Source organism: Mesoplodon densirostris, chromosome 12 (assembly GCF_025265405.1).
Source record: "Mesoplodon densirostris isolate mMesDen1 chromosome 12, mMesDen1 primary haplotype, whole genome shotgun sequence".
In the NCBI taxonomy this organism is placed as follows: Eukaryota; Metazoa; Chordata; class Mammalia; order Artiodactyla; family Ziphiidae; genus Mesoplodon; species Mesoplodon densirostris.
Window position 1 is genome coordinate 50,428,176 of NC_082672.1, and position 26,307 is coordinate 50,454,482.

Consider the following 26,307-nt stretch of genomic DNA (forward strand, 5'->3'; position numbering starts at 1 on the left):
CATTCACAATTATAAACTTTAGGCAGGAAATAAAATGATGAATCTCAATATAATCAAAATGATTTGTACTCAAAATTACAAAATTTAACAATCGGAAGAGTGCAATACCTAGAATACCATTATGGTACAGCTTCCTGCTTTCAGGGCTATTTTCTTTTTTTTTTTTTTTTTTTTCTTTTTGCAGTATGCGGGCCTCTCACTGTTGTGGCCTCTCCCGTTGCGGAGCACAGGCTCCGGATGCGCAGGCCCAGCGGCCATGGCTCACGGGCCCAGCCGCTCCGTGGCATATGGGATCCTCCCAGACCGGGGCACGAACCTGTATCCCCTGCATCGGCAGGCGGACTCTTAACCACTGCGCCACCAGGGAGGCCCAGGGCTATTTTCTTAATTAAAAAAAAATCGCTTCATAAAATGTGGCAAACGGGACAGTTAATAGAGAAAAATGAAGCTATAAATATCTAGGGTCTATTCTTTATTTATTGTATGGAAAAAATTTTACTTGATAATATTATGTAATTATAGTAACCATCAATAGAATCTTTAAAAATATCTGTTTTGTTGGCAAATAGCTATTCTATTGGGTTTTAAATAATATCTTTCTTTTTAAGGGGGTTGGTAAGACAACATTAGCCCAACAGATAACACAGGCATGGAAGTGTATTCGTGTAGAAGGTAAATTTTATCTTTTTTCCCAAATATTTTATTATGAAAACTTTCAAATATGCATTAAAATGTAAAGCATTGTACAGTGAACACCCATATACCCATCTACTTACTATCTATTAGAGTCTATGATTAACATTTGCTATATTTGCTTTGTCACACATCACTATCAACCCAGTGAACATTATCTTTAAAATAGCATCAAACATGTTTTGCCCTTCTGTTAGTCTTAGTTTTGGTCACAGAATTTAGGAGGTTTATGAAACATCTTTGACTCCATTCTACTACTTCCCATTCTCTAATTCCGTAATTTAGAACTATTGGGGATATGTGTGTTTTGGGTGTCTCCCTGTGAAATATGAAAAGAGATGGAACTCTCACAGCTGCTCTTGGGGAGATTTTCCAGGACTTAATTATCTTTAATGATAAATTTTATTTTTTATTATTTATAATTTGCTTTGCATTCTTTGCAATATGACAGGGGTTGATGTCTTTGTATATAAATATTCTTTTAATCAATAAAACCATTTATGCCTTAATAGAAAAATAAGCAAAAGAATGAATCTGTAATTCATAAAAGTGGAAATAAAAATGGACAAATATAAGAAAAGAGTTTAACTTCACTGTTACTCAAAGCAATGCTAATTAAAATAATGCTGATCTATATTTGCCTAATAAATTGGCAGTGAATCTTTAAAGTTTCTACCATCATTGTTGGCAAGAATGTTATCAAATGAGCATTTCACATGCCATTAGTGAAATTGTGATCTGGTACAACTTGGGGGAGAGAACAATTCTGCAACACGTAACACACACACACACACACACACACAACTTTAAAAATTTCCCCTTTTTTTATCAAAATAAAATTCCCTTGTAGGAAATCTTAAAAAGTACCAAACTTTCCATAGATTATTAGCAGCTAGGGACATAATCAATTCCTGGGTCCTCCCCTAAGTTATACCCCTGTCATTTCTGTCCCAGGATATCTTCCATCATGGAATGAAATATCTTCTCTTAAAAAGGAACCAAGTTATTAGAATTTCAGCCTCAGGACCCCTTTTTGCTAGATAAATTTCAGTATTCATCTATTTTTAACATTTCTTGATGCATATTTTCCTTTTATACAATCAATGTGCAAAATTAATGGGCTGTAGATGTAACTACGTATGATTATAAAAGTATCTGGACTGGTAATACTACTGTATACTTTGTATGATACTTTGTAATTTCCAAATCACTGTCATATACAACCTCATTTCATCCTCGTATTCCCTTGCATACTACACAGGGCACAAGCATGCAAGGTGCAAAGGTGTTTGGGAAGTTAGCTTCCCCAAGATCCTTTAGCTAGTGAGTGTCAGAGACAAGTTTTCTGTGGAATACGTTCTGCTACCTTATACTTTAGTTAGGCTTAAATGACATAATGTGTATAAATGTGCTTTGTAAACTCTAAAGTGACACAAATATTAATCTTTGTTACTAGTTAAAAAACACACAAATATGTTTCTTAACTTGGAAATTCTAATAACAATTTGTGCTAATATTTTGAATTCATATTTTAGCTTTACCCATTTTGGAAGAACAGATTGCCAGTGACACTGAATCAGGAGCTATGGTAAGCAAATCTAACTTTCAAAACTGTTACGATTTCCTTAAAAGCTGTGTGTCACAGGTACATTATACAATCACTGTACAATATCTGTGTTTGTTCTTAGTTGCAGTCGATGCTGATCAGTGGCCAAAGCATTCCAGATGAACTTGTCACAAAGCTAATGTTGGAGAAGCTCAACTCCCCAGAAGTCTCTCACTTTGGTATGCTTATTTTTATACAGCAGTGGCTATCAATGCAGCCTTAAAACTCGTGGTTTATCTGAGGCACAAGTAATTCCTGAAATTGAATTTTTTTTTTTTTTTGCCCTGGCATAGGAAAGGAATCCCAGAGTCCGAATTCAGTTGAGCAACTCCAATAGTTTTATTTGCTTGTTCACTTGTTTTTATTCTTCAGAATCTACATTTGTTTTCAAATTTTAAGTTTATATGATTCAATCTTCTTTTAGTAATGTGTTATCCAGCAAAAGCATAAAAAATCTGCTGTGGTCCTTGATGCAGTGCTGACAGCCTCTGCTGATCGCTTTCCTATTCACCCTGAGTTTTATTACTAAGTCCTGACAATGATTAGGTTTCTCTGCATTAATCCACACTAATAAAGCTGGAAATGGGAACTAGAATGACACCAGCTTACCCTCTGGCTCCAGATATTGGCAGGCTGTAGCCTGTCTACCCTCTGACTCTGGACCCAAGAAATCTCCCTGCCCTCAAACGGATGCTGAGCAGGGGCTTTGGATATAATTTCTCAGGAAAGACTACTGAAGTTCGGAATGACTAAAAAGAAAAAAGCAAACTCTATGGCATTTGCAAAAGAAGGAAGAAGAATCAAAATGTGTTTGGGAGAAAATCATCCACCTGAAATGGATGTATTGAACAAGAGAAGAAAAATTTAGAGATCTGCTTTATATTCTCAGTAAATTAAGAGAGGACATTGTCACTATTAAGAATACAGGAATACAAATAAAGTGCAGTACAATGAAAATCAATAGTGGAAATAGCAACAGCAGACTTGTCACTGAAGACCATATATATATGTATACGTATATCATCTATGTCTACAGGTAGAAAGATCTATATAATGTACAGAATGAACTATATCTATTCATACATATATAGATATATATCCAGATATCATCTCCTTTATTTCATATAAATACGCTATCCATTTATCTATCTACTGATCAGTAATAAAGAGGATGAACTTGGGAAAAACACCCAGAATGTGGGAAGTAAAATGAATAAAAAGGTAAAAAGGACAATCACGGAATTCCAACATAGGTCAATAAATGACCTCAAAAAGTATAATGATTGAAACTGAAAATGCATATGTAAAGGTAGATAGGCAAATATCTTTTTGTTTATTCTTTACCTCACATTACCTCTTGAGAAAATTTAGAGTGACTTACATGGCAACAAAAAATGGCATAAATTATAAGTATTGGCAAAAAGAGAAAGCAAAAAACATGAGAAAAATAAATCTACTCAGCTATGCCATTCACAATGTTCATAACCCTTTTAACTTATTACAGAAAATTTCAAGTAAAAGTAGAGAATGATATAAAATCCCCCCATGTGTCAAAAACCCAACTTCAACAATGACAACCGTTGTTTCATCTTATTTCATCTATGCCTCTGCATACATTCCCCCACAACCTACTTTATTTTGAAGCTAATCCATATCATATCAGTTCATCTGTAAATGTTTTAGTCTGTATCTCAGAAAGATAAGGACTCTTTTAAAACTTATCACATTACCATTATCATACCTAAAAAATTAATAATAAATCATCTACTAGTCAGTCTATTGTCAAATTTCACTATGTACCTCATATTTTTTTTCTAGTTGGTGTTGTTTGTTTGATTTTGGAAGCAGGATCCAACCAACCAGGTTTCACATATTGCTACTGATCAGTATGTCACAAGTCCCTTTTAATCTGTAAGTTGCCCCTACCTCTTTCCATCATCTTGTGTTTTCTATGCTGAAGAAACTGGTTGTTTGTCTTTTAGAGTTTCCTACCTTCTGGATTTTGCTGATTGCACCTCCTGCTATCATTTAATGTATTCCTCTTTCCCCTAGACTTCCTGTACACTGGTACTTATCCTGAGAGCTAGCAGAGGAAGAGTGCTATAAATGATTTCTTTAATATACATTTATTTATTTATTTTTGGCTGCGTTAGGTCTTTGTTGCTGCGCGCGGGCTTTCTCTAGTTGCAGCAAGCGGGGGCTATTCTTCACTGCAGTGCGCAGGCTTCTCATTGCAGTGGCTTCTCTTGTTGTGGAGCATGGGCTCTAGGCACGCGGGCTTCAGTAGTTATGGCTCGCGGGCTCTAGAGCGCAGGCTCAGTAGTTGTGGCTCATGGGCTTAGTTGCTCCGTGGCATGTGGGATCTTCCCGGATCAGGGCTCGAACCCGTGTCCCCTGCGTTGGCAGGTGGATTCTTAACCACTGTGCCACCAGGGAAGTCCCTATAGATGATTTCTTGAGTCTGAGGGCCACACTATCAGCATGCAACTGCATGGCCACGGTCTAGTCATGCACAACTGGGCTCATTTAAAGGCTATAGTGAAGGCAGGACCTTGAGCCCCTTCTGCCCAGCCTCCCCTCACCTGTCCTACAGCAGCCCCAAAGGAATTTCTTTGGAACCTAGCACTTTGCTAAACACAGTTTGAAACTCTCTGCTAAGCAAGGATTCTTTCTGATGTTTGGTCTTACCCAGCAGCCTGGTAGATGGTAGAAGCAATATTGGAAGTGAAGGGCTTTCAAAATAGAGATATTAACTTGGGTCAGCGGCTGGGTAAGGCTGGGTAATTGATGACTCCAAGATTCCTAAAGACAGATAATGTGCTGTCAGTAAAGTATTGCCAGATCCAATGTTAATTTTTTTCTGTACCAGAGCCCTTTTATACTTGGAGGTTCTGTCACTATTTAGAAAAAAGTTACACAATCTACAGTTATAATCCCTTCATTCACAACCTGTCATGTTGTGTTGGCCTTGAGCCAAAATCAGCTTCCATGAACTGCATCCTCACCAAAGAGAAAATGGCAGAGTCAATTCCTGGGCACCCTGAGAAGCCCTGCTCTGCATCCTCCTTCTAAATTCCAGAAAAAGTCATTTTCCTCAGTGACTGATGGACAGCCCTGGTCAGGGCAGTCCCTGCCCCAGGTATAGCACATTGTGGATGGTACTGTAAGTCACTGGTCACCAATATGGCCACTCATGCCAGGCTGGGCTGAGGTGAGATGACTATCAGGGCAGGCTGGACGCTAAGCTACCCAATGTCCATGAATCTCTCAACACTTCAATCTAAAAGCAGTAGCATACCATCTTCAGTTTTGTGGCTATAGGGAATACCTTCTTCTTCTCACTGTGCCAGGAAGCGGGGACAAAGTGACGGTATGGGCCTGTTGGTTTCCTCTGGGCTGTGGTGTGAACAGTCTTTGAGTTTTCCCTTGGTGGGGGTGATGCAGGCTGGGCATTAGCCTGCCAAGTGCCTATTCTGCCTATGATGGTATATGCAGAGCCTTCCAGCAAGGAGTGGCGTGGGGTCTACCATTCCTCTGTTTTCAGCATGGAGTGCAAGGGCTTGGTAATTGTGTCAAGGAGAAGTGGGACGGAGGGTGGAATCCTCACCTATGCTTCCATCTTCACAACATGTCTCTGGGATTAGAGAGGTTGACAGTGGGCTCAGCAGCTCTAAGAAGTATCCCCTGAGATCTTCCCAGAATTGGATCCAGAGAACTAAGTTATTCCACTGTAAATCTTCAAAGGTGAGATAAACAAGCGATGTAACCGTCTCTGCCGCAACTCTTCCATAGACAGATTTCCAGGGTCTGGATATGATGATACTGGCCACCTCTCAATGGGTAGAGCCCCCAGATCCATTGCTCAGAACATTAAGGCAACCCAAATAATGGCCTATCAGGAGACAGCCAGACCCCATGGAAACAACCCACTCTTCTGCTGCCTCCACCAGGGAAGAGACCAAGGATGAAACTCATTCAAATATACATGTGCACCCAAGGTTTGGCATGCCTGCAAACAGTCGCACTTGGAATGCCTGATAAGCTCGCAGGGCAGTGGCAGTGGTTGTAGTAATGGGCAGGGTGATGCAGAGCACAGGAAACAGACTGCCAAGCATCTTTCTGTCATCCACTTACAATAGACAAATGTGGGCAGTGCTGGCAGCAGAGGGAATGGGAGGAAGGTCTTGTGTAATCCCTTGTTTCTTAGAAGGGGAGGGCATGAACTCTGGGGACTGACTGGTCTCTGGAATTATCCAAGGTTGAATTCAATCTAGGGCTAAGTCATGCAGTCCCTTCACCACAGCACCCACAATTGCAATGTGTCAGACCAAGGGGTTAATGCCAGCCATCATGTCCCAGAGGAGACACTGGTCAGTCTTGACAGCCTCACTCCATTCAGTTTTTATAAAATGTCTGCCAAAAATCAAAGCTTAATAACCATAATTTGTCTGTCAGTTGTTCCTTCAAGAAAAAAATATTCTATAAAACAGCAGAAAAATTGTTCGAAGGCCTTTAATTCCCAGCGACAGAGTTAAGAATTTATTAACAAGAGAAAGGTTTCTCAAGCAAGAGAGTGACATAATTAAAGAAATATATTAAGGAAACTAATATGATGATGGTATCCAGGGTGAATTTCAATGAGAAGATATAGGTTTCTGGGTAGGGATGCAAGCCAATAAATGTACTAAGCCAAAATCATATTGATAATGTTGTTTCTTAAAATGTATGAGGGTTACATGGGTATTTTATTACTCTCTGTAACTTATATAAACATATACATATATATTCCATTGTATTATGAAATATTAATTCAAGAAATAAAAATAATATGCCATGCAACCCACTATAATATACCTTTACCATTCATCATATGAGTTTCCTAACATGAGTTAAAGAATTATTGGCATGGAATTTCCTTCTCTAGGCACCTCATGTGCCTAAAATAAATTGATTTGGAATTTTTAAAGATGTCTCCTCCTAGCCCAATGGTTTTATTTATTGTCAGAAAAACATTATTCAGAGTTATACTTCATGTGGCAATAACCTTAACTATTAATTTTTAAATGTTGACAGATGATTTTAAGACCAGCATTAGTATTCATCAATAACTAAATGATATTTTTATAAATAATAATAAATCCATGCTCTCAGACATTGATAATATTATAAAACTTTTAAAATTATGTTTTACTCTACAGGCTATATTATCACTGAAATACCATCACTTTCACAGGATGCCATGACTATTTTTCAGCAAATAGAATTAATTAGAAATTTAAATTTGAAACCTGATATTATAATCAATATTAAGGTAAGAATATTAGTTGTGTTTCTAGTATGGTATACATAACCATTCTTTTTGATAGTTAAATTCAAGGAATGTTCTTAATTGTTTTAAGGAGTTAAGAAAATAATAAGTTATGCATCAGTTATACGGTCTGAAGTATACTTTGTCATACCTCTGTGCTTTTGCACCTGTAGCTCCATCCACGGGAAACACCTCCTTGCCTCTTCACCAGGCTTCCTCACAGTTATCCTTTGAACGCCAGTTCAGGCATCATCTCTGCAGAACTTTCCCCAACAACCAACCCCTCTGCAACAACACAAATATTAACTAACTCTCATTCTCTCTCCCTCTCTCTCCCTCTCTCTCTCTTCCCCACAGCTGCTTCATCACAGGAAAGTTAAATACTTCTCTGATGACCATTCATGTTGCTCTTCTCTATCATATTACCTCACTGTATTGTAATTGTCCATTTTCTTCTAGACTCTGCCTTACTTGGAGGCAGGAACCATGTCTCACTCCTGTAAACCTCAACTAGCACAATAAGTGGTACCTAATATGTTTGCCAGTTAAATAAAATGAAAGAATGAACAAATGATTTGGATGTACGAATGTTAAAGAACACTGATGGGTTGGTCCTGTTCCCATTTCTCTCCTTTACCAACTGTAGAACATGGTAAATCACATTTAGGAGCCTCAATTTCCTCTTCACAAAGATGATACAAAGATAGCTGCTTCATAGGGTTGTGGTAAGAATACAGTGAGGTGAGGACCACTTGTTTATATGAACATGAATGATAACCGTTTATAACAATACCCTGCCTGATTCCCCAAAGGGTTTGATAACTCAAAATAAATTAGATGGTCCTCAGCTCAAGCGCAGGGACTCAGTGGTGTGTTTGGGCCAGCTGTGAGAGACAGGTGGCATTCAGTGATGGGTGTGGTGTCATCTGCAGCCCCAGCCCAATGTCAGGGTCAGAGGCCAATCAAAATCCCTGTGTGACCTTCAGAATGTCACCCATGTGAACATATGTATAATGGAGAGAAAAAAAAATCTCAAACAATTAACTGAAACCAAATATAAAGTCTAGGCCATGGAACACAGAGATTATATAAGAAATTAAGACTGGGTGGAATAAGAACACAGAGATATACAGGCCATAAGGCTCCAAATGCTCACTAAATTTGGGTCATAAATTTGGTTCTAAGTTTGATGAACCAAAGCAGAAGGGGAAATGTGACCAGTTATATAAAATCCACATTGCCCATGAAAAGACAAGCCATTCCTCAGGAAAAACAAAATGAGAGATATATCTTACATGGGTCTCAACATAAGGATTGTTAACGTAGAGAATGAAGTCCTTAACCCCATTGATATTGTGTGATGGTGGGTGTCCACAGCAGTTTCCACAGGTAGCTGGGGCATAATCAGAGGGCCTCATGTGAGATAGAACTTCAGTACAACACACACTTCTCTGATGGTTTGGCCTTATTTGGGGATAGAGTCTGGTATTTCTAGACCAGAAGTTTTTAGCCTGGGATCCATGAATCCTTAAGCATCCATGAACGTTCTGAAACTATCTGCAAATTTTATGTGTATGGACATTTTTCTGAAGCAAAAGCCTATGGCTTTCATCATATTCTAAAGAGGTCTGTATACTAAAAAAAAAAAAAAAAAAAAAAAAGCATTAAGGGCCAGTGATCTACTACAGCAGTGGTTCTCAGAATTTGGTCTGAGAGCCAACTGCATTAGTAGCACTCAAGAAGCTTGTTGGAAATGCAGATTCTCAGGGAGCACCCCAGAACTACAGAAACTGTTGGGGTAGCATCCAGCTGTCTGTGTTGAGAAGCCCTCCAGTTTACACGGACGCTACTGAAGTTTGAGGATCACTGCTCCCAGGCATACCTTCAGATTCACCTTAAGATTAATAAATCACTTCCTATAAGTGAAAACAGGAGACAATAGTCTTTGTCAAGGACCCACAATGTGGGTATTCTGGGTTGCCGAATGAGGGCAAATATACGTGTGGTTTTTTAAATTACCAGAATGGGTTGAGATCTTTTTTTGTGAAAAAATTAGAAACCCTAAATAAAAGTCTTGCCTCAGTAAATACCCATCCCATCTCCATATAGAAGTAGTCTGAAGAAATCAGAAAATGAGCACGAAAAGTTCTAAAGTTTCTTGCTTCCTTTGTTTCTCAAAAGTGTGATGCATGAACTGTTGGCATCAGAATCACTGACAATGTTTGTTAAAATGTCTGAGCCTCACTCCAGACTTAATAAATCACAGGGGAAGCAGAAATCTTTTTTTTACGGTCCTCTGTATACAGTTACACTCTAATGTTTGAGAACCACTACTATAGAATGTCATCCAGAGTTTATCGTGAAAAATATTCAGAGCAGGATTTACAGCTCAAAACCTTAGTTTATCATTAATAATGTGTCACAGAGCGTGGGCTACAGATCAGAAGGCCTGGTCCCGAGTTGTAGTTTCCCCTCATGACATTGTGACCTTACCCTGCCAGAGCAGTCCTTCTCTGATCTGCAAAATGGCTTTAATCATATTATCGTATTACTTCTCTTACAGGGTTACTTTAAGAATTGAGTAAAATATTACACACGTGGAAGCGCTTGCAATGAGAACATTACTCATAGACTTTGGTTTTGTCCTTTTTTACTATCCAGATTCAGTTTTCTCATTTACAAAATGAAAAGATTAGACTAAACTAGATGACCTTTCAGGTCCCACTCATTGATGCTATTTTATGAAATACTTCATCCATAAAGCTGTAAATGATAGTAAATACTATAAATACACGATATATATTTTTTGTCAGAAGATTGTGGCTATTCCCCCATTTTCATTCATTCTCAGTTTTTTCAAACTAATCTGACAGAATCCTCCTGTGTACCTTTGCTGACTAAATTGATTTTCTATTCTATTTCTCTGGCTCTTTCTACTGTTATTTTAACCCTCTTTTTTTTTTAATCTTAAAGCTTCTGATACTTTCTCACATGTATAACTTTTGGGTAAAGAAAAGTGTTGTCACAGCATAAAAGTTGTATCTTGTGCCTCTCTTGGTATATGATAAAATCTGATTCAAAATGCCATTTACATTATTGAATTTGCTCAGGGTTTTGAGGAATTTGGGAGTTTATATACTGCATAATATGTGAATAGGAAGTAAAGGCATATTCAAAATGTTTTCTGTAATTACTAATGTTGTCCCTTAGTGTCCTGACTATGATTTATGCCAAAGAATTTCGGGGCAAAGGCAGCACAGTAGTACAGGATACATATTCACAAGAGATCAGTGGGATCCTGAAGTCATTGAGAGTCGGAGGAAAAAGAAAGAAGCCCAAAAGGAAGGAAAAGGAGAAGAGGAAAGGGAAGAGGAAGAAGAGCAAGAAGAGGTAATATCCCCATACCAGATACTACACTTTTAAACTGCTATAATTAAATTAAATGACAGTATAAATAATAAAAAATAGCAGCTACTAGAGAAAATTACACTTTCTTTAAGTTTTCATTTAGTCTGGAGGAAATAGCAAAAATATTTCATGTTTTCAAGAGCCATTAGATCATAATGTAGAGGTCATCAAGTTTAAGGTCATCCTTCTTGTCAGTATGGAAGTCCCTCCATATCCTGACAGCTAATCTGCTTCATTTCATAGCAACAGAGAGTTACTGGTCACCTACTATGTGTCAAGCACTATGTAAGCTAGAGTGAGGAGTTAGAGCAATATAGGACAAGTGTAATATGGAGAAGAAGGTAGCCCAGTCAGAATCCAATTTATGAAGTTAGCATAACCCCGATTTCAAACTCTGACAGAGAGAGCACATGAAAAGAAAGCTATAGCCCAATTTCACATGTAATGTTGATACAACAATCCTAAATTCAGTACTAGTAAGCATAATGCAATAGGGCCTCAAAAGAATCTTCTACCATGACTTAATGAGGAAAATTGATATAAAGAAATCTGTTAATAGGTGATGGGTTGGATTTAGCCCACTGGGGTGGGACAGGTCATAGTTTGCCAGTCCTTGCCCTACTGAAATATACCTGTGATTTCTATTATAAATTTATTTATTTATAATGTTTAATAATTTAAAATAATTTCTATAATTTGTAAATTATTATGAATAAATACTATTTCTATTAGGGCCTAGACTCTGTGAAGTCAGATGTTAATTTGTAGATGGCTACATCACAAATCATTTGTCTAGTGGAAAAGATAAGCCCCAAAGGCTACAGTTTTATTGCCCTGTAGGATATTAAGCAGGATATCAAACTTTGCACTCTGATTTCAGTTATTATAGATACTTCAGCTTTGTCATCCTGCTGGTTCCCTCACTAATAGGTTAAATGAATTTTTGACATTCGTTCTTTCACTAAAGAGTAGATCTTAAAAGTTCTCATCACAAGAAAAAAATTGTAATTATGTATGATGATGGAGGTTAACTAGACTTATTGTGATCATCACACAATATGTACAAATACAGTTGACCCTGGAACAACTCCAGGGTTGGGGCACTGACCCTCCATGCAGTTAAAAATCCAAGTTAACTTTACAATCCAACCTCCATATCCACGGTTCTACATCCTAACAACCGCAGATCATGTAGTAGTATGGTATTTACTATTGAAAAATATCCTCCTATAAGTGGACCCATGCAGTTCAAATTCACGCTGCCCAAAGATCAACTGTATTAAATCATTATATTGTACACCTGAAACTAATGTAATGTTATATGTCAATTACATCTCAATTTAAAAAAAACTGTTAAGACAGCCCATTAAAAAATATAAAATAATCTTCCCTGTGCAAATAAGGCATTAGATAATAGTCAGCATCTATATACCAGATTTTTTAAAAAAGGTAAACCTCACAGCAAATAGGAATAAAAGTGTGTCATTTTAGCCTGAATAAAGTATACCATTGTAATTAAGATAATAAATATGGTAATAAGATAATAAATATGATATTGAATGCCTACCAGGTCTTGGGCTGAGAACTTTTACACATACTATTTCCTCTGCCTTGAAATATTCTTTCTCCAGAAATCTGTGTGGCTCTACTCAAATGTCACTTCTTCAGAGAACCCTTTCATGACCACCTTCTCCCATCACTCTCCATCCCCTCTCCCCTGCATCATCTTTCTTCTTAGCTCTTACCACCACAGCCTAACCTGAGATGTATTTAGTTGTCTACTTGTTTATACTCTGTCTTCCTCAATTGGGACATGTGCTCTCTGAACCCAAGGGCTCAGTTCTGTTCTGTTCCCCAGTTTTGTTCTCTGTCATCTCTCAAGCTCCTAGAACAGTGTCTGGCACAGAGTAGGCACTTAAGCTTTACTAAATGAATGAATCAATGAATGAATGAGCTACAAGCTCAGGTATTCATAAAAGATCTAATTTCTTTGTCTCTAAAAATCTGATGTTATTCCTTTACTCTTCCCTACTTATTGGGGAGCAAAAAGAAATTAGTAAGTATCCAAGTCAATTTAAAGCTTTATTCCATCTGATAAAGGAACTTCAGGGGTGTTCTATCTCTCTAAAATGAAAATCCTGTTTCTAATCTCCCATTCTCCCTTCTTCTCATCCCAAAAGGGCATTTAGGTATAAGGAGGGAGGGATATGACTTGTAAATAAAGTAACAATTAACATAAAGATATTTAACATCTTTTCCATTTAGGCATTTATTGCTGAAATGCAGGTGGTGGCTGAAATTCTTCAACATCTAGTTCAGAGGCCTGAGGATTATTTGGAAAATATCGAACACATTGTTAAACTTTATAAGGAAATAATTCTTCACCCTTTAGAAGTAAGAACAAGATATATTGCTGAAAATGGGAATGTTGATATTTGTGTTTTATCCCTGAAATAACTTTCACATTTCTTCACTTCATGTATTATCTGCCTGATTCTCCTCCTCTTGAGCTTGGTAAAATGCTATCAGAATAAGGTTGCATTCCAAAAGCTGTTTCACAGAACAATATTATTTTACTCTTACAAAGCAGGAATGTTGCTGAAAATTGCATTTTTCAAAAGTCATTAGGGGAATTTATTTATGGTTGGAGGTTGGAAAGTCCATGTCAAGAGATTGTTTTGTGAAAGCTTTTATGGGTTTATCAAAACAAATGTACACTTAAGGTGTATCTTTTATTCTAAAAGGAATTGTTAATTTAGTTAAATTGCAGTCTAAAGAAGAGCTATCCCAGACTGGTTTCTCTGTTTATCCCATTCAAAGATGATTATTTGTAAACATGATAAGGCCATATATATTATAATAGGAAATTTTTAATTAAAATAATTAGCATTTTAAAAGTATGATTACTGAAATTATGATTATTGAAAAGCATATTTTTATGGTTAAAAATTCAGGGCAGACTCTGCCCAATTTATGTTGGAGATTTATTCAACAAACATTTATAGTCTGGTATTTGGCCAGATACCATGCTAAGCAATGGAAATACAAAGAAAATAAAAAACAGTCCTCAAATTACCTCTTCCCATCTGGTAGAGAAACTAAAAGAATTTGTTTCATGCTGTTTTACAATGTTTATATATTTTTAGAGACAAATGAGTGGATCATTTTCATCACCATTGCCCACCCTGCCCAGCCAAAAAACGAGAACCAAACTGGTTACTTTTTTTTATTGAAATATAGTTGATTTACAGTATTGTGTTAGTTTCAGGTGTACAGCATAATGATTCAGTACTTTTGTTTTCTTATGTATGACTTTGATTCCTCCCTTCTTCTTCTTCCATCCCTGGCTTTTAAACATAGCTTCTTAAGTGTAATTTACATGTCTATCTATAATATTCTTTCTCCTTCAACAAAAATATTCTACATATTCCTTAAGTGGCTGGCACTGGGTATCAAATAAAGCATAATTAATATCAGATTCAGAAGATTAGAAAACTATATTCATGGGCAGGGGGTTGGATAGGGACCAGGTCTCACATCCTAGCATCACTAATGCCCAATGCAGTGCCCAAATTCTGGTGAATGGTAAATGCTTAACAGATGGTCAGCTGAGCAAGTGATGAGATCACAAAGGAAAAAAGAATGACAGCTTCTGTTTCATTACGTGTAAAGCTTCTGGAAATAATTTTTTAAAAAACACCTCACTCAAATTAAAAGACAACAAACTTAAAAAATATCCACATCAACTATGATAAAAGATGTAAAGCTTTGATATACTAAAAGGTCATAGACTCACAGACATAGAGAACAGACAGGGTTAACCAAGGGGAGGGTGGGTGGGGGAGGGATGGAGTGGGAGTTTGGGGTTAGCAGATGCAAACCAGTGTATATAGAATGGATAAATAACAAGGTCCTACTATATAGCACAGGGAATTATATCTAATACCCTGTGATAAACCACAATGGAAAATAATATAAAAGAATGTATATATATGTATAACTGAATCACTTTGCTGTACAGCAGAAATTAACACAACATTGTAAATCAACTTTTCTTCAATTTTAAAAATGTGGAAAAAAAGGTCATAGAAATGATTTTTCTAAAACCTGTAAGGTCTTACCCTCCTGATGATAAATGGGCAAGAAATATGAGCAGACAATTCACAAAAATGAAAGACAAAAGAGTAACAGGCCTGTAGAAAAATGTCCAGCTTTACTGATAATAAAGAAAGGCTAATCTAAATTAAGAGATATTTCCATGATCAAACTTTAAAAGATGAACAAGGAATAAGAATTACTAATTCTAGCAAGTATATATGGTAAAGCACACACTCTCATACCCTGCTGAAAGGAGTAGAAATTAGTATGGTGGTTTTTAGAAAGCTTGTCTGAAAAAAGCCCAGAAGTGGAAAAATTCTAAACCCTGCAGCAAAGCATAGATAAGAATCGAGTGCCCTGGTGCCAGCAGAGCAAGAATTTCAAAGCCAAGAACCTAGACGTTAGGCCTAGGTGATGCTTGCTGAATAGTATATAGCTTGCCTTGTAAGGTAATTCCAAGGTGCTGGTGTGTGTGGAGGGAGGTGGGAGAGCCTTCAAAGGTAGGAGCCTGCAATTCCAGTCTCCTCTGACCTGGCTGAGATGTCAATTCACTTGGAAGGCCAATACCACCAAACTTCAGTGTTCCTTCAAAAGACATGAGGAGGGCTTCCCTGGTGGCGCAGTGGTTGGGAGTCCACCTGCCGATGCAGGGGACACGGGTTCGTGCCCCGGTCTGGGAAGATCCCACATGTCGTGGAGTGGCTGGGCCCGTGAGCCATGGCCGCTGAGCCTGTGCATCCGGAGCCTGTGCTCCGCAATGGGAGAGGCCACAACAGTGAGAGGCCCGCGTACAGCAAAAAAAAAAAAAAAAAAAAGACATGAGGAAAGCAAGTGGGAGCAAAGTAACCTGCATCATTTTCTGGCTTATATCCTACTTCAGGAGTAATCCAAGGCTAAGTCCTCATTCTCGCCTGTCTTCGAATCCCAGCTTGACTCCCGGTCGGACCTGGTATAGGATCTTTAGCCTTAGGATTGTTCCTACCCTTAGACTTAGTAAGTCCATTCTTAAGAATCTAGCTTAAGCAAAGTATATGAAATGCAGAAAAGCATAATGTACTTCCTTGTTCAGAACATGGTTATTTATGGTTAAATAAATAATGCAGGCATAATGAGTCTTCTGTCTAGAAGAAAAGAAATACTTAGAACCTAACCTTGTGCAGTATTATGAAAGACAAAATGTACTGGACGTTTAAGGAGATGATTTTGTTCAGACCATTGCAACAGGGAGAATGTTCATTCAGGAGGACTTTCTCAAAGAAAAGTAAGGGGGCTGGGGTTTTATGGAGGCAGGTAAACAAGGGAGCCATCCTCAGGTCCTATGGGAATCATGAAAAAAGATGGAGATGGATCTTATCCGAGTCTTTGAGGAAAGGTGGAGGTGGGTCTTATCTCCCCACCATCCCTACTTTCTGGGAACACAAGACTCAGATAGAGTCCAACATTGCCAATGTAAAAAAATAAAATCCTTTGGATTTTAGATTTTAATAGTAAAAAAAAAAAGTGGAAGAAAATTTATAAGAATATTATATATCCTTGAGATAGAGAAAATCTAATTTAAACCAGGAAGGAAATCCAGAAACAATGAGAACAGATTTCATCATAAAAATATTTTATATTGCAAAAGATATGATAAACAAAGTCAAAAGATAAATCATAGCAAGGTAAAACATTTACAAACCATATGGCAGATAAGGGCCAAAGATTCTCCATGAATGTTAAGCAGAAGAAAGAGTCTAACGGAAAATTGCACAGAGGTTATGGTTTGGCAGTTTACAGAGATGGATATCTGGATACTGAACATCACCCACAGCCAGGGGAATAAAAAACCAACCGCATCCTTCAGCTAGCGGTTTGGTAGAAATTATTCTATGAATATATACAGAGAGATAGATGCCCCAAAACACTTCTGTTGGGAAAGACTCTAAGACTTCACTGTAGAGAAAAATGGAAAAAACAGAAAGAGAGTAAAATTCATGGTAAGAAGACTAGTTTAGGCTTTTGTAAAAGCTCTCCTGAAAATAACATCTACTATGTCAAGTATAAAGCAAATAATTTAGCTTTAAATATTTCTTCATGGTATATTAAGACTCTGATCTTTTGCCAATGATCTTGAATGATGAGGCTTCTTTTTCCACCATCTGCAGGAAGTAATGGCTGAACACGATTCCCAGTATCTCATTGAGCTAGATGGAAATAAGCCCCCAGAGGAGCTCTTCACGGTAAGTGCAATGCTCAGTAAGAATATGCCACAGTTTGGAAAATCAAAAAAGTATCGACTGGATTATACTTATTTTAATAAATATCATTAATAGATTTACTTTTTTAATGCCATTTATTTTTGAAAAATTCATCTTGACACTTAAAATTTTGATGTGGTATTTATTCATCTGTCCATATTTAAATCAAAACTGCATTTGAATTTAAAATCTCTTTGTGACCAAAAGTGCCTCAAAGAAAAGGAAAAGCAGATAACAGCCAATAGACACAGGACACGATGCTTAACATGAGCCATAGGGAAATGCAAACCAAAGCCATAAAGAGATACCACTTCAAATCCACTAAGATGGCTAAAATTAAAAACAAAAAACAAAACAGACAATAAATAACAAGTGTTGGTGAGGATGTAGAAAAATTGGAACACCCATACATAGTTGGTAGGATTGTAAATGGTGTGCCCACTTTGGAAAACAGTTTGGCAGTTCCTCAAAAGGTTAAACATGGAGTTACCACATGACTCAGCAATTCATGTCCTAGGTATATACCCAAAAGAATTGAAAATAGGTGTTCAAATGAAAATTTGTGTATGAGTATTCATAGCAGCACTACTCACAATAGCTAAAAGGTAGAAACAGGGCCTCCCTGGTGGCGCAGTGGTTGAGAGTCCGCCTGCCGATGCAGGGGATACGGGTTCGTGCCCCGGTCTGGGAGGATCCCATATGCCGCGGAGCGGCTGGGCCCGTGAGCCATGGCCGCTGAGCCTGCGCGTCCGGAGCCTGTGCTCCGCAACGGGAGAGGCCACAACAGTGAGAGGCCCGCGTACCGAAAAAAAATAAATAAAAAAAAAAAAAAAAAAAAAAGGTAGAAACAACCCAAATGTCCATTAACTGATGAATGGATAAATAAAATGTGGTATACTCATACGATGGAATATTATTCAGCAATAAAAAGGAACGAAGTATTGACACATGCTACAACATGGATGAATCTTGAACACAGGCTAAGTAGAAGAAAAGTTACAAAAGATCACATATCATATGATTCCATTTACATGAAATGTCCAAAATAGGCAAATCTATAAAGACAAAAAATGGATAAGTGGTTCCTTAGTGGCAGGGGGTGGGAGGCGTGGGTTTACCACTGTGGGAGATCCCAGGATAAATGTGGAGTGACTACTAACAGGTAAAGGGTATATTTTGGGGGTGATGAAAATGTTCTAGGATTAATTGTGGTGATGGTTGCACAATTCTGAATATTCTAAAAACCATTTAATTGTACACTTTAAATGGATGAATTATACGGTATACGAATTATATCTCAATAAAGCTTTTTTACAACAGAATATATGCATATTTGAAAATACAATATTATTTTCACTATTAAACAAATAACAATGAGGGGAAATAGTTTCCATACTTATTATAAACAAATGCTGAGTATCTTTTATAAATATTTTTAAACTTCTGATATTTCAATAGGAAAAAAGCAAATATCCCAATAGAAAAAACAGGCAAAGGGCATGAGCAGGTAATTTAGCAAGAAATGTCTAATAATATATTTTTTAAACTTCTATAATCATATTATTAGTCAAAGAAATGCAAACAGCACAAAGAATAAAGCAGCATTTTCTTAGCAGATTTAACAAGTTTATCCAATATCCAGGATTGTGGGGAGGGTTTGCGAAATGCTCTTATACCCTTTCGGTAGGAGCATACAGGGCACAATCCTCTGGAAAATAATAGGGCATATATATGTATCCAAAAGATTTTTTTTAATGTCTATCATCTGTCCAAAGAGGCTCAATTTCTAGTAATTTATTCTAAGGAAATACATGGAGATATACAGAAAGATTTTTGTTCAAGATGTTTATGATCAGAAAAAAAGCAAAAAATGTTTGGGAAAGTGGGTTTTTTAAATGTGTGAATTTGAAAGACTAAGGCATGATTTTTGGTGAAAACATAATAGTAATTCTTCTGTTTATGGTAACCATACTAAATACATCATTTAAATATATTTCATGTGATAACTTCCCACTTAGAATGTAAGGAAGAGAAGGTACATTTTTTTCCCCAAAATGTAAATATCTTCATTCTTTTTTTTTTAAACTGAGGTATAACTGACATACAACATTATATTAGTTTCAGGTATACAACATAACGGTTCAATATTTGTATATACTGTGAAATGATCACCACAATAAGTCTAGCTAACATCTGACATCATACATAAAGAATTTTTTTTCTTATGATGAGAACTTTTAAGATGTATTCTCTTAGCAACTTTCAAATAGGCAATATAGTCCTATCAACTATAATCACCATGCTGTACACTACATCCCCAGGACTTATTTATTTTATAACTGAAAGTTTATACTTTTGAATTCCTTCAACCATTTTGTCCACCTCCCATCCTCCACCCGCCACCTCTGGCAGCCACCAATCTGCTTTCTGTATCTATAAGCTTGTGCCTTTTTAAAAAAATATCTGCATTCTGATTTAAAAGTTATACACACTCATGGTTTTAAAATAACCGGAAAACACAAAAGTACAAAATAGAAAAATAATACAAAATAATATGCATCATAAAAATTACAAAATACAAAAATATACAGTACATAAAAAAATAAAAGCAAAAAATATACAGTCCAATACAAAATAATACAAAAATACATTACCTATTTCTTAAACACCTAACAGGTGTGCAGCATTATGATAAGCTCTAGGGATACAGATGGGAAGGGGTCAGATGAGTCCCTCCCCTCACACAGTATCCAATATGTTGGGGGAAAATAAATATTTAAAGGGCAGTTTGTGTTATCATCTGGGAGGTACAAGGTACTATAGGAGCTCATGGCAAAAGGACAGGACCTAATCTCATGAGGAAGGCCATGTGTCTGTAATTATTTCTAAATTGACACTCTGAGGATGAGTAAGACTTAGACCATGAGGGCTGGTGAGGGGAGGAAGGCGGGACAGTGTTCCAGGCTGAGGGAAGGGTCTGTGTGAAGCCCCAGAGGCAAAAAAGAGCCTAGTGAGTTCTAGGAACGGAACGCAGGACTGGAAGATAGAGGAGTTTTTAGGGGGATGGAGTAGGAGTGGAATAGTGCCAAAACTTTAGGAATAAGCAGGGGTTGCACCAAGAAAGGCCTCATAAGCCATGTTGAAGAGTTTAGACCTCATCCTGAGAGAGTGGGCTGCCAGTGAAAGGTTTTAAGCCAGAGAGTAAAATGCTTCTACTTCCATTTAAGAAAGATCACTCAGACTGCAATGCAAAGGAAAAACTGAGGAGAAGCAGGTTGGTGGGAGGAAGACTAGTTCTGACTTTGGCAGCACATCAGATAAGAGATGGTGGTCTAACCCAGGGTAGTGACTGTGGGAATGGACAGAAGACAGACCTGGGAGCTACTTAATGTAGGAGGACAGGGAGAGAGAAAAGTCAGAAGCAATGCCCAGATTTTTAGTTTGATATGGTTGGTGGCCACATAAGTAATAATGCTGGCGGTGCAACCAAATTAGGGAGAAGCTCCTCACTTAGAATATGCTCTTGCCAAGATCATCTGTGATCTCCTGATCAAAGCCAGTGGTGACTATTTGGTCTTCATCGAATTCACCTAGAAGCAATAGTTGACCCAGCTCATCACTTCTTCCTTCCTGCTCCTTTCTTCCCTTGTCTTCTGGGACACCACACTACTCTAGCTCATTCTACCTCTACACTCTACATCTCTAACTTCTAGAGTTGGAGCAACCCAGAACTCATTCCTTGAGCACTCTCCTCTGTCTACCCTCATTTCTTAGGAGACTTCATCCAACCCAATGGCTTTAAATACCTTCTAAATGCTGGCAACTCTTAAATTCATATTACTACACCAGAACTTTCCCCTGAATTTCACACTTGTATAATCAACTGCTACTAAATATATCTAATATATCCAATTGGATGTATAATTGTCATCTCAGATTAAACGTGCAGGATAAAACTCCTGATCCGCCATCACCACCACCGTGCCCCAAATACACTCCTCCCACAGTTTTCCCCTCTCAGTATATGTCACATCCATCCTTCCAGCTGCTCCTCTCTTTTTCTCATATCCCGCATCCAACCCATCAGCATATACAGCAGCCTTCTTCTTCAAAATATATCCAGAATTTGACTACTTTTTACAACCTGGGACACACTTTCCTCAAGGTAAAGGGCAGAAGTTCCAACAGGCCTGGTTGAAACTTGCCAAGTCTATTAAGGCCCCGGCCAGCAATGGCACCCTGGCACATCTGCCCACATTCTATTGGCCAGAACAAGTTACATGGAGAAGCTCAATACCAATGAGATAAAGATTCTCACATAAACTAGGGAATTAACAAGGGAAGGGAATGAATATTTGAGGACCAAAGGGTAGACTCATAGGTTGAATTGTGTCCCCAAAAATATATGTTGAGGAGCTAACCTTCAATACCTATAAGTGTGACCTCATTTGGACATAGGATCTTCTCAGATGTAATCAAGTTAAGGTGAGGCCATAGTGAATTAGGATTGGTCCTAATCCAATATGGCTGGCATCCTTATAAGAGAAGAGACGCATGAACACAGGGACAAAATGGCTATGTCACAACAGAGGCAGAGATTGGAGTGATGCATCTACAAGCCAAGCAACACCAAACACTGCCGGCAAACTACCAGAAGCTAGGAAGAACAAGGAAGTATTCTACTCATGAGCTCGTGACTTTTTCAGGACATTTGAGATGTTCAAATGCCAATGTATTAAAAGACTTGTTCTTTAAATTTAGACAGTTATGGATCGACTTAAATATCTGAACCTAAAAAGAGCAGCTGTTTTAACCAAACTTCAGAGTGCAGAGGAAGAGATTAATGACACAATGGAAAATGTAAGTTATTTTTAACTGTTTGAAAGTCTACCCTTTCACTATATGTTGTGACCTCAATTTGCATCCTTTTAAGGTTTAAAAGGCTCTCAGGATACCTTTTATAAAAATGGATTTGATTTTTGGGAAGCTGTAATATTGGCACAATATTCTTGTAGACACTAAACACAACAAATGTTTTGAAACAAAGAAAGACAATAAAATCAGAACAGTCAACCACAGGAATAATAAGAAATGAAGAAACCCAGGTTCAGTTTCAAAATTTTGCAGCACCAAAGAAAGCAAAGACATAAAAGCCCTCAACTCTATACTCATTCATTCCCCCAATCATTTAACCAATTTTTAAAATAACTACTGTGTTCCTGGACCTGATGTATTGTGGATGTGATGGTGATCAAATTATAATTGCCAAGTGCTAAAAGGGCTACCAGGACTTTTAAGTGGAGGATTTGATCTATTCTGGGAAGTTTAGATTCACCTATAAAAATAGAAATAGGGCTTCCCTGGTGGCGCAGTGGTTGAGAGTCTGCCTGCCGATGCAAGGGACGTGGGTTCGTGCCCCGGTCTGGGAAGATCCCACATGCCGCGGAGCGGCTGGGCCCGTGAGCCATGGCCGCTGAGCCTGCGCGTCCGGAGCCTGTGCTCCGCAACGGGAGAGGCCACAACAGTGAGAGGCCCGCGTACCACAAAAAAAAAAAAGAAAAAAAAAAAGAAAAAAACGAATACCAGAATCATAAATAGATATTATAATTCAAATAAATTATGGAAATAAGTTTAAGGAAAGAGGTCATTTTGTTACTGTGTAATCCCTAGATCTTAATGGCTGAATTTAGCTGGAATATGTAACACGAACTGGTGCTGAAGAGGAGGAAAGTTGGGCCTGATGCATACAGAAGCTCTGTACTGAGTCACTTCTTCTAGGTCATAACTGAAGAGAAAATTTAAAGTATTCAGAAAACCTGGGGGCTTTTCCGAACCGCAGTTGCCCGGGTCTCGGCTTCCAGAGGAGGAAGACGGTATCGCGGAGGGTCCAGGTTGCGCTGCGCGAGCTCCGCCGGCTACCGCCGCCGCCGCCGCCGCCGCCGCCGCCGCAGCCGCCCGGGCCTGGCGGGCCGCCGGCCACGGCAGCAAGTTCTCGCGGGATAAGAACGAGCCCGCGCAGCCCTCGGAGCGCGAGCCCGGGTCGGGGGTAGTTCCACCAGGAGAAGCAGAATCAGCTGTGGGGTAAGGCCCAGCGGCTTAATCTTTCTCCCGTGAAATTGTCCGAGCTCCATGCTGATCAAGATACAAGCTTGAGCCTCAAGATGCATACGCGAAAGGGACGAATTCAAGAGGAAGAGATTGAAGGCTGAAGGCTTAGATGAAGATGGAGAGAAAGAAGCAAAACTTATCAGCAGTCTCAATGTCATCCTGGCCAAGTGCGGTCGGGACGGGAGAAACGACGCCCAGGCCGGCCGTGAGCAGCAACGTCCTCAGCCCCGGCACCGAGGACCACAGCCTGGAGGACCCCCGGCTGGAGAAGCTGTGGCACAAGGCGAAGACCTCCGGCAAGGTTTTCAATGAAGAACTGGACCAGTCGTGGTGGGAGTTTCAGCATCACAGGGAGAAGGTCCAGGAGAATAAGGTCCTTCTGGAGACCCTGAGCAGGACAGAAGAAATTAAGGAAAACGTCGTCAGTCCCGCCGATGTGACCCACAGCCAGGAGGCCGTGCTGCAGAGCAGACACGCCGAGCTGAAGGACAGGCTGCGGGACATCAGCCAGGACTTCGACCACCTGCAGAAAGTCAGCCACCGGGGCTGCAGCGCCAAGGCAGAGTTCGACGAGCCCCAGGTGATGGATCTGTGGGACCCGGCCAGGTCAGCCAACTTCACAGAGAAGGAACTGGAATCCTTTTGGGAAGAGCTTAAGCACTTTGACACCAAAATCGAAAAGCATAATCAACTATCAGAAGCAGCTGGAAATTTCTCATCACGAACAAACACTTGGTTGGCGGCCAGGAGCGCAGCAGGCACGGAACAGAGAGATACGCCTTGTTGGAGGAGAAGACCAAGGAGCTAGGCTACAAGGTAAAGAAGTATTGACAGGATGTGTCCAGCCGGGTCTCCAGAGCTCACCACAGTGAGCTCTGAGGGCCTAGGGAGCTACACACAAAAGTGTGTAGCTGCGGCTGCTACATACTTCTGCTTTCTAGTTGACAAAAGTGTATAGCTGCGGCTGCTTAGCTGTCAGCTCCTCTGGTCTCTTCTCCCAGTCTCTGTGTCCTCGTGAGTTCATTTCTTTTTTCATTGCTCTGCTGTCATTTTTGCAAGGTTTTAGGAAAAAAGCAAACACAAGTGCATGTGTTCAGTCTGCCTTTAACCAGAGACAGTCATGATCATTTTTACGGCTGTGATATCAAATTCATTTGAAAGCTCATCTTTTCATCACCCCTCAGCCCCCCGCTAGATATGTAGTCTCAGGGGCTCAAAGTTGAGAGAGGAGCATGGTCTGCTATTCAAACACTTTCTCCAAGTTTGGACAGGAAATAGGGATGATTAGAAAAAAGTGCCTGCTTCCTGACTTAACTGGGTACATTTCAGTCCCTAGCTCATTGTCTGTGGACTCATGGAGAAGGGTGGTAGCCAAATGTGCCCCACCGACAAGGTTCTCAGTGTCATTCAGCTCCCCTAAGCATTGACAGTTTCCTTCCCATCTAGCTTCTTCCAGCCTTCAGGTGGGGACATCCATGCAACATCCCCGCACCAGCATGCCTCTTTGCTCTCAGATACTGCAGCAGTGCAGGCAAGACCAGAGCTTCCATTCTCATCTGTCCTCCACAGTCAGTTCTGGAACCAGCAATACATGTGAGATCCACGTCTGAAGGTGGGAGGGAGCCAGCCTGGACCTGTCCCCCTAGCAGTTCCCTACCATGTCGTTTCCTCCAGTTCTCTTGTCCCCGCTAAGGTAGCGCTAGGACGGTGACCCTCTCAGCAGTCTGCAGTCGGTAGAGAAGTGGTTCTTAGCTACTCTGCAAGAGATGAACGGAGGATTGCTGAGGGAGACTTTACATTTAAGAAGAATGAAACAGCTAAGTCAATGCAAATCTGCATGTAACATCTTCCTATTTTAAAACGTATGTAAATTAGCTAAGATTCTGGTATGTTTTCAAACCTTTTCAATAAGAATTTTTCAGAATCTGTTTCCTGAAACAGGTAATAGAAAATGCTCTATCCACCTTATGCTCATTCTACCTACAAGAGAAAATGCTCAGTAAAATTTAAACAAGGTCTTAGAACAAATGAAAACTATTCATCTTATTAAATTTTGGACAAGTACAGAATGGTTGCAATGGAGAAAAAAACCAGAATTTCCTTTCTGAATTATTTCTTAAATAGTAGAACATGATCAAATAAGAAATGAAATAATAATGTGAATTTCAGCCAAACTTATGCCCACATTTTTAATGTTGTTTGCTATTAACAGGATGAGTTGTTCCGTACTCTTGCAGCTTGTAAACTTCTTGCACCAAGATATAGATGGCAGAGAAGCAGATGGGGGCATACATGTCCGGTGGCTTTAAAAGAAGGTAACATTTTTCAAGGATTGCCAGATTTTTCTGTGAGGTAAGTAAGATTTTCATAATTTAATTTAAAAACTTGCCCATACCTCTTTTCAGTTGTTTATGATAATGGCATTTTTTAAGTTTTCTAGGTAAAATGTACTGTCTTTCATCAGAAGAAGCATTAAAAACATTTTTATTGAACCCACGTCCCTATCTTCTTCCACCTATGCCAGCACCACCATTTAAAGTGTTCATATTTGGACCTCAGTCTTCAGGGAAAACAACACTTAGCAATTTGCTTGCCAAACATTACAAAGGAAAGGTAACTACTTAGCTGGCTACCTAGCTAGCTTTCTACCTATCTATACTTGATTATACTTTGTGGGATTGTAGGACTTTTAACATTTGTACTCAGTTTTCTTTTTTTTTTTAAACCCTCCAAACTCCAGCTTTAATAAATCATTCTTCTGATGCAGCCTGATAGGTGTTTCTTTCTTTCTTTTTTTTTTTAAGTTAAAATTTTTATTTTAGCTGCACAATGTAGCTTGTGGGATCTTA

At 38.8% G+C, this 26,307-nt stretch overlaps 1 protein-coding gene and 1 pseudogene across 1 annotated transcript in view; both read left to right on the forward strand.

Moving 5' to 3' along the window:
- The window catches only part of AK9 (adenylate kinase 9), a 105,596-nt gene that overhangs the window by 1,007 nt on the left and 78,282 nt on the right, over positions 1-26,307 (forward strand). Inside the window, exons 2-11 of the mRNA XM_060114541.1 lie at positions 609-672; positions 2,229-2,281; positions 2,382-2,478; positions 7,498-7,610; positions 10,818-10,997; positions 13,281-13,409; positions 17,258-17,336; positions 22,116-22,210; positions 25,671-25,810; positions 25,891-26,071. Of these exons, the coding sequence (XP_059970524.1) occupies positions 609-672; positions 2,229-2,281; positions 2,382-2,478; positions 7,498-7,610; positions 10,818-10,997; positions 13,281-13,409; positions 17,258-17,336; positions 22,116-22,210; positions 25,671-25,810; positions 25,891-26,071 (1,131 nt within the window). The remainder of the gene's footprint in view (positions 1-608; positions 673-2,228; positions 2,282-2,381; positions 2,479-7,497; positions 7,611-10,817; positions 10,998-13,280; positions 13,410-17,257; positions 17,337-22,115; positions 22,211-25,670; positions 25,811-25,890; positions 26,072-26,307) is intronic.
- On the forward strand, positions 22,317-24,337 carry LOC132500393 (alpha-2-macroglobulin receptor-associated protein-like; annotated as a pseudogene).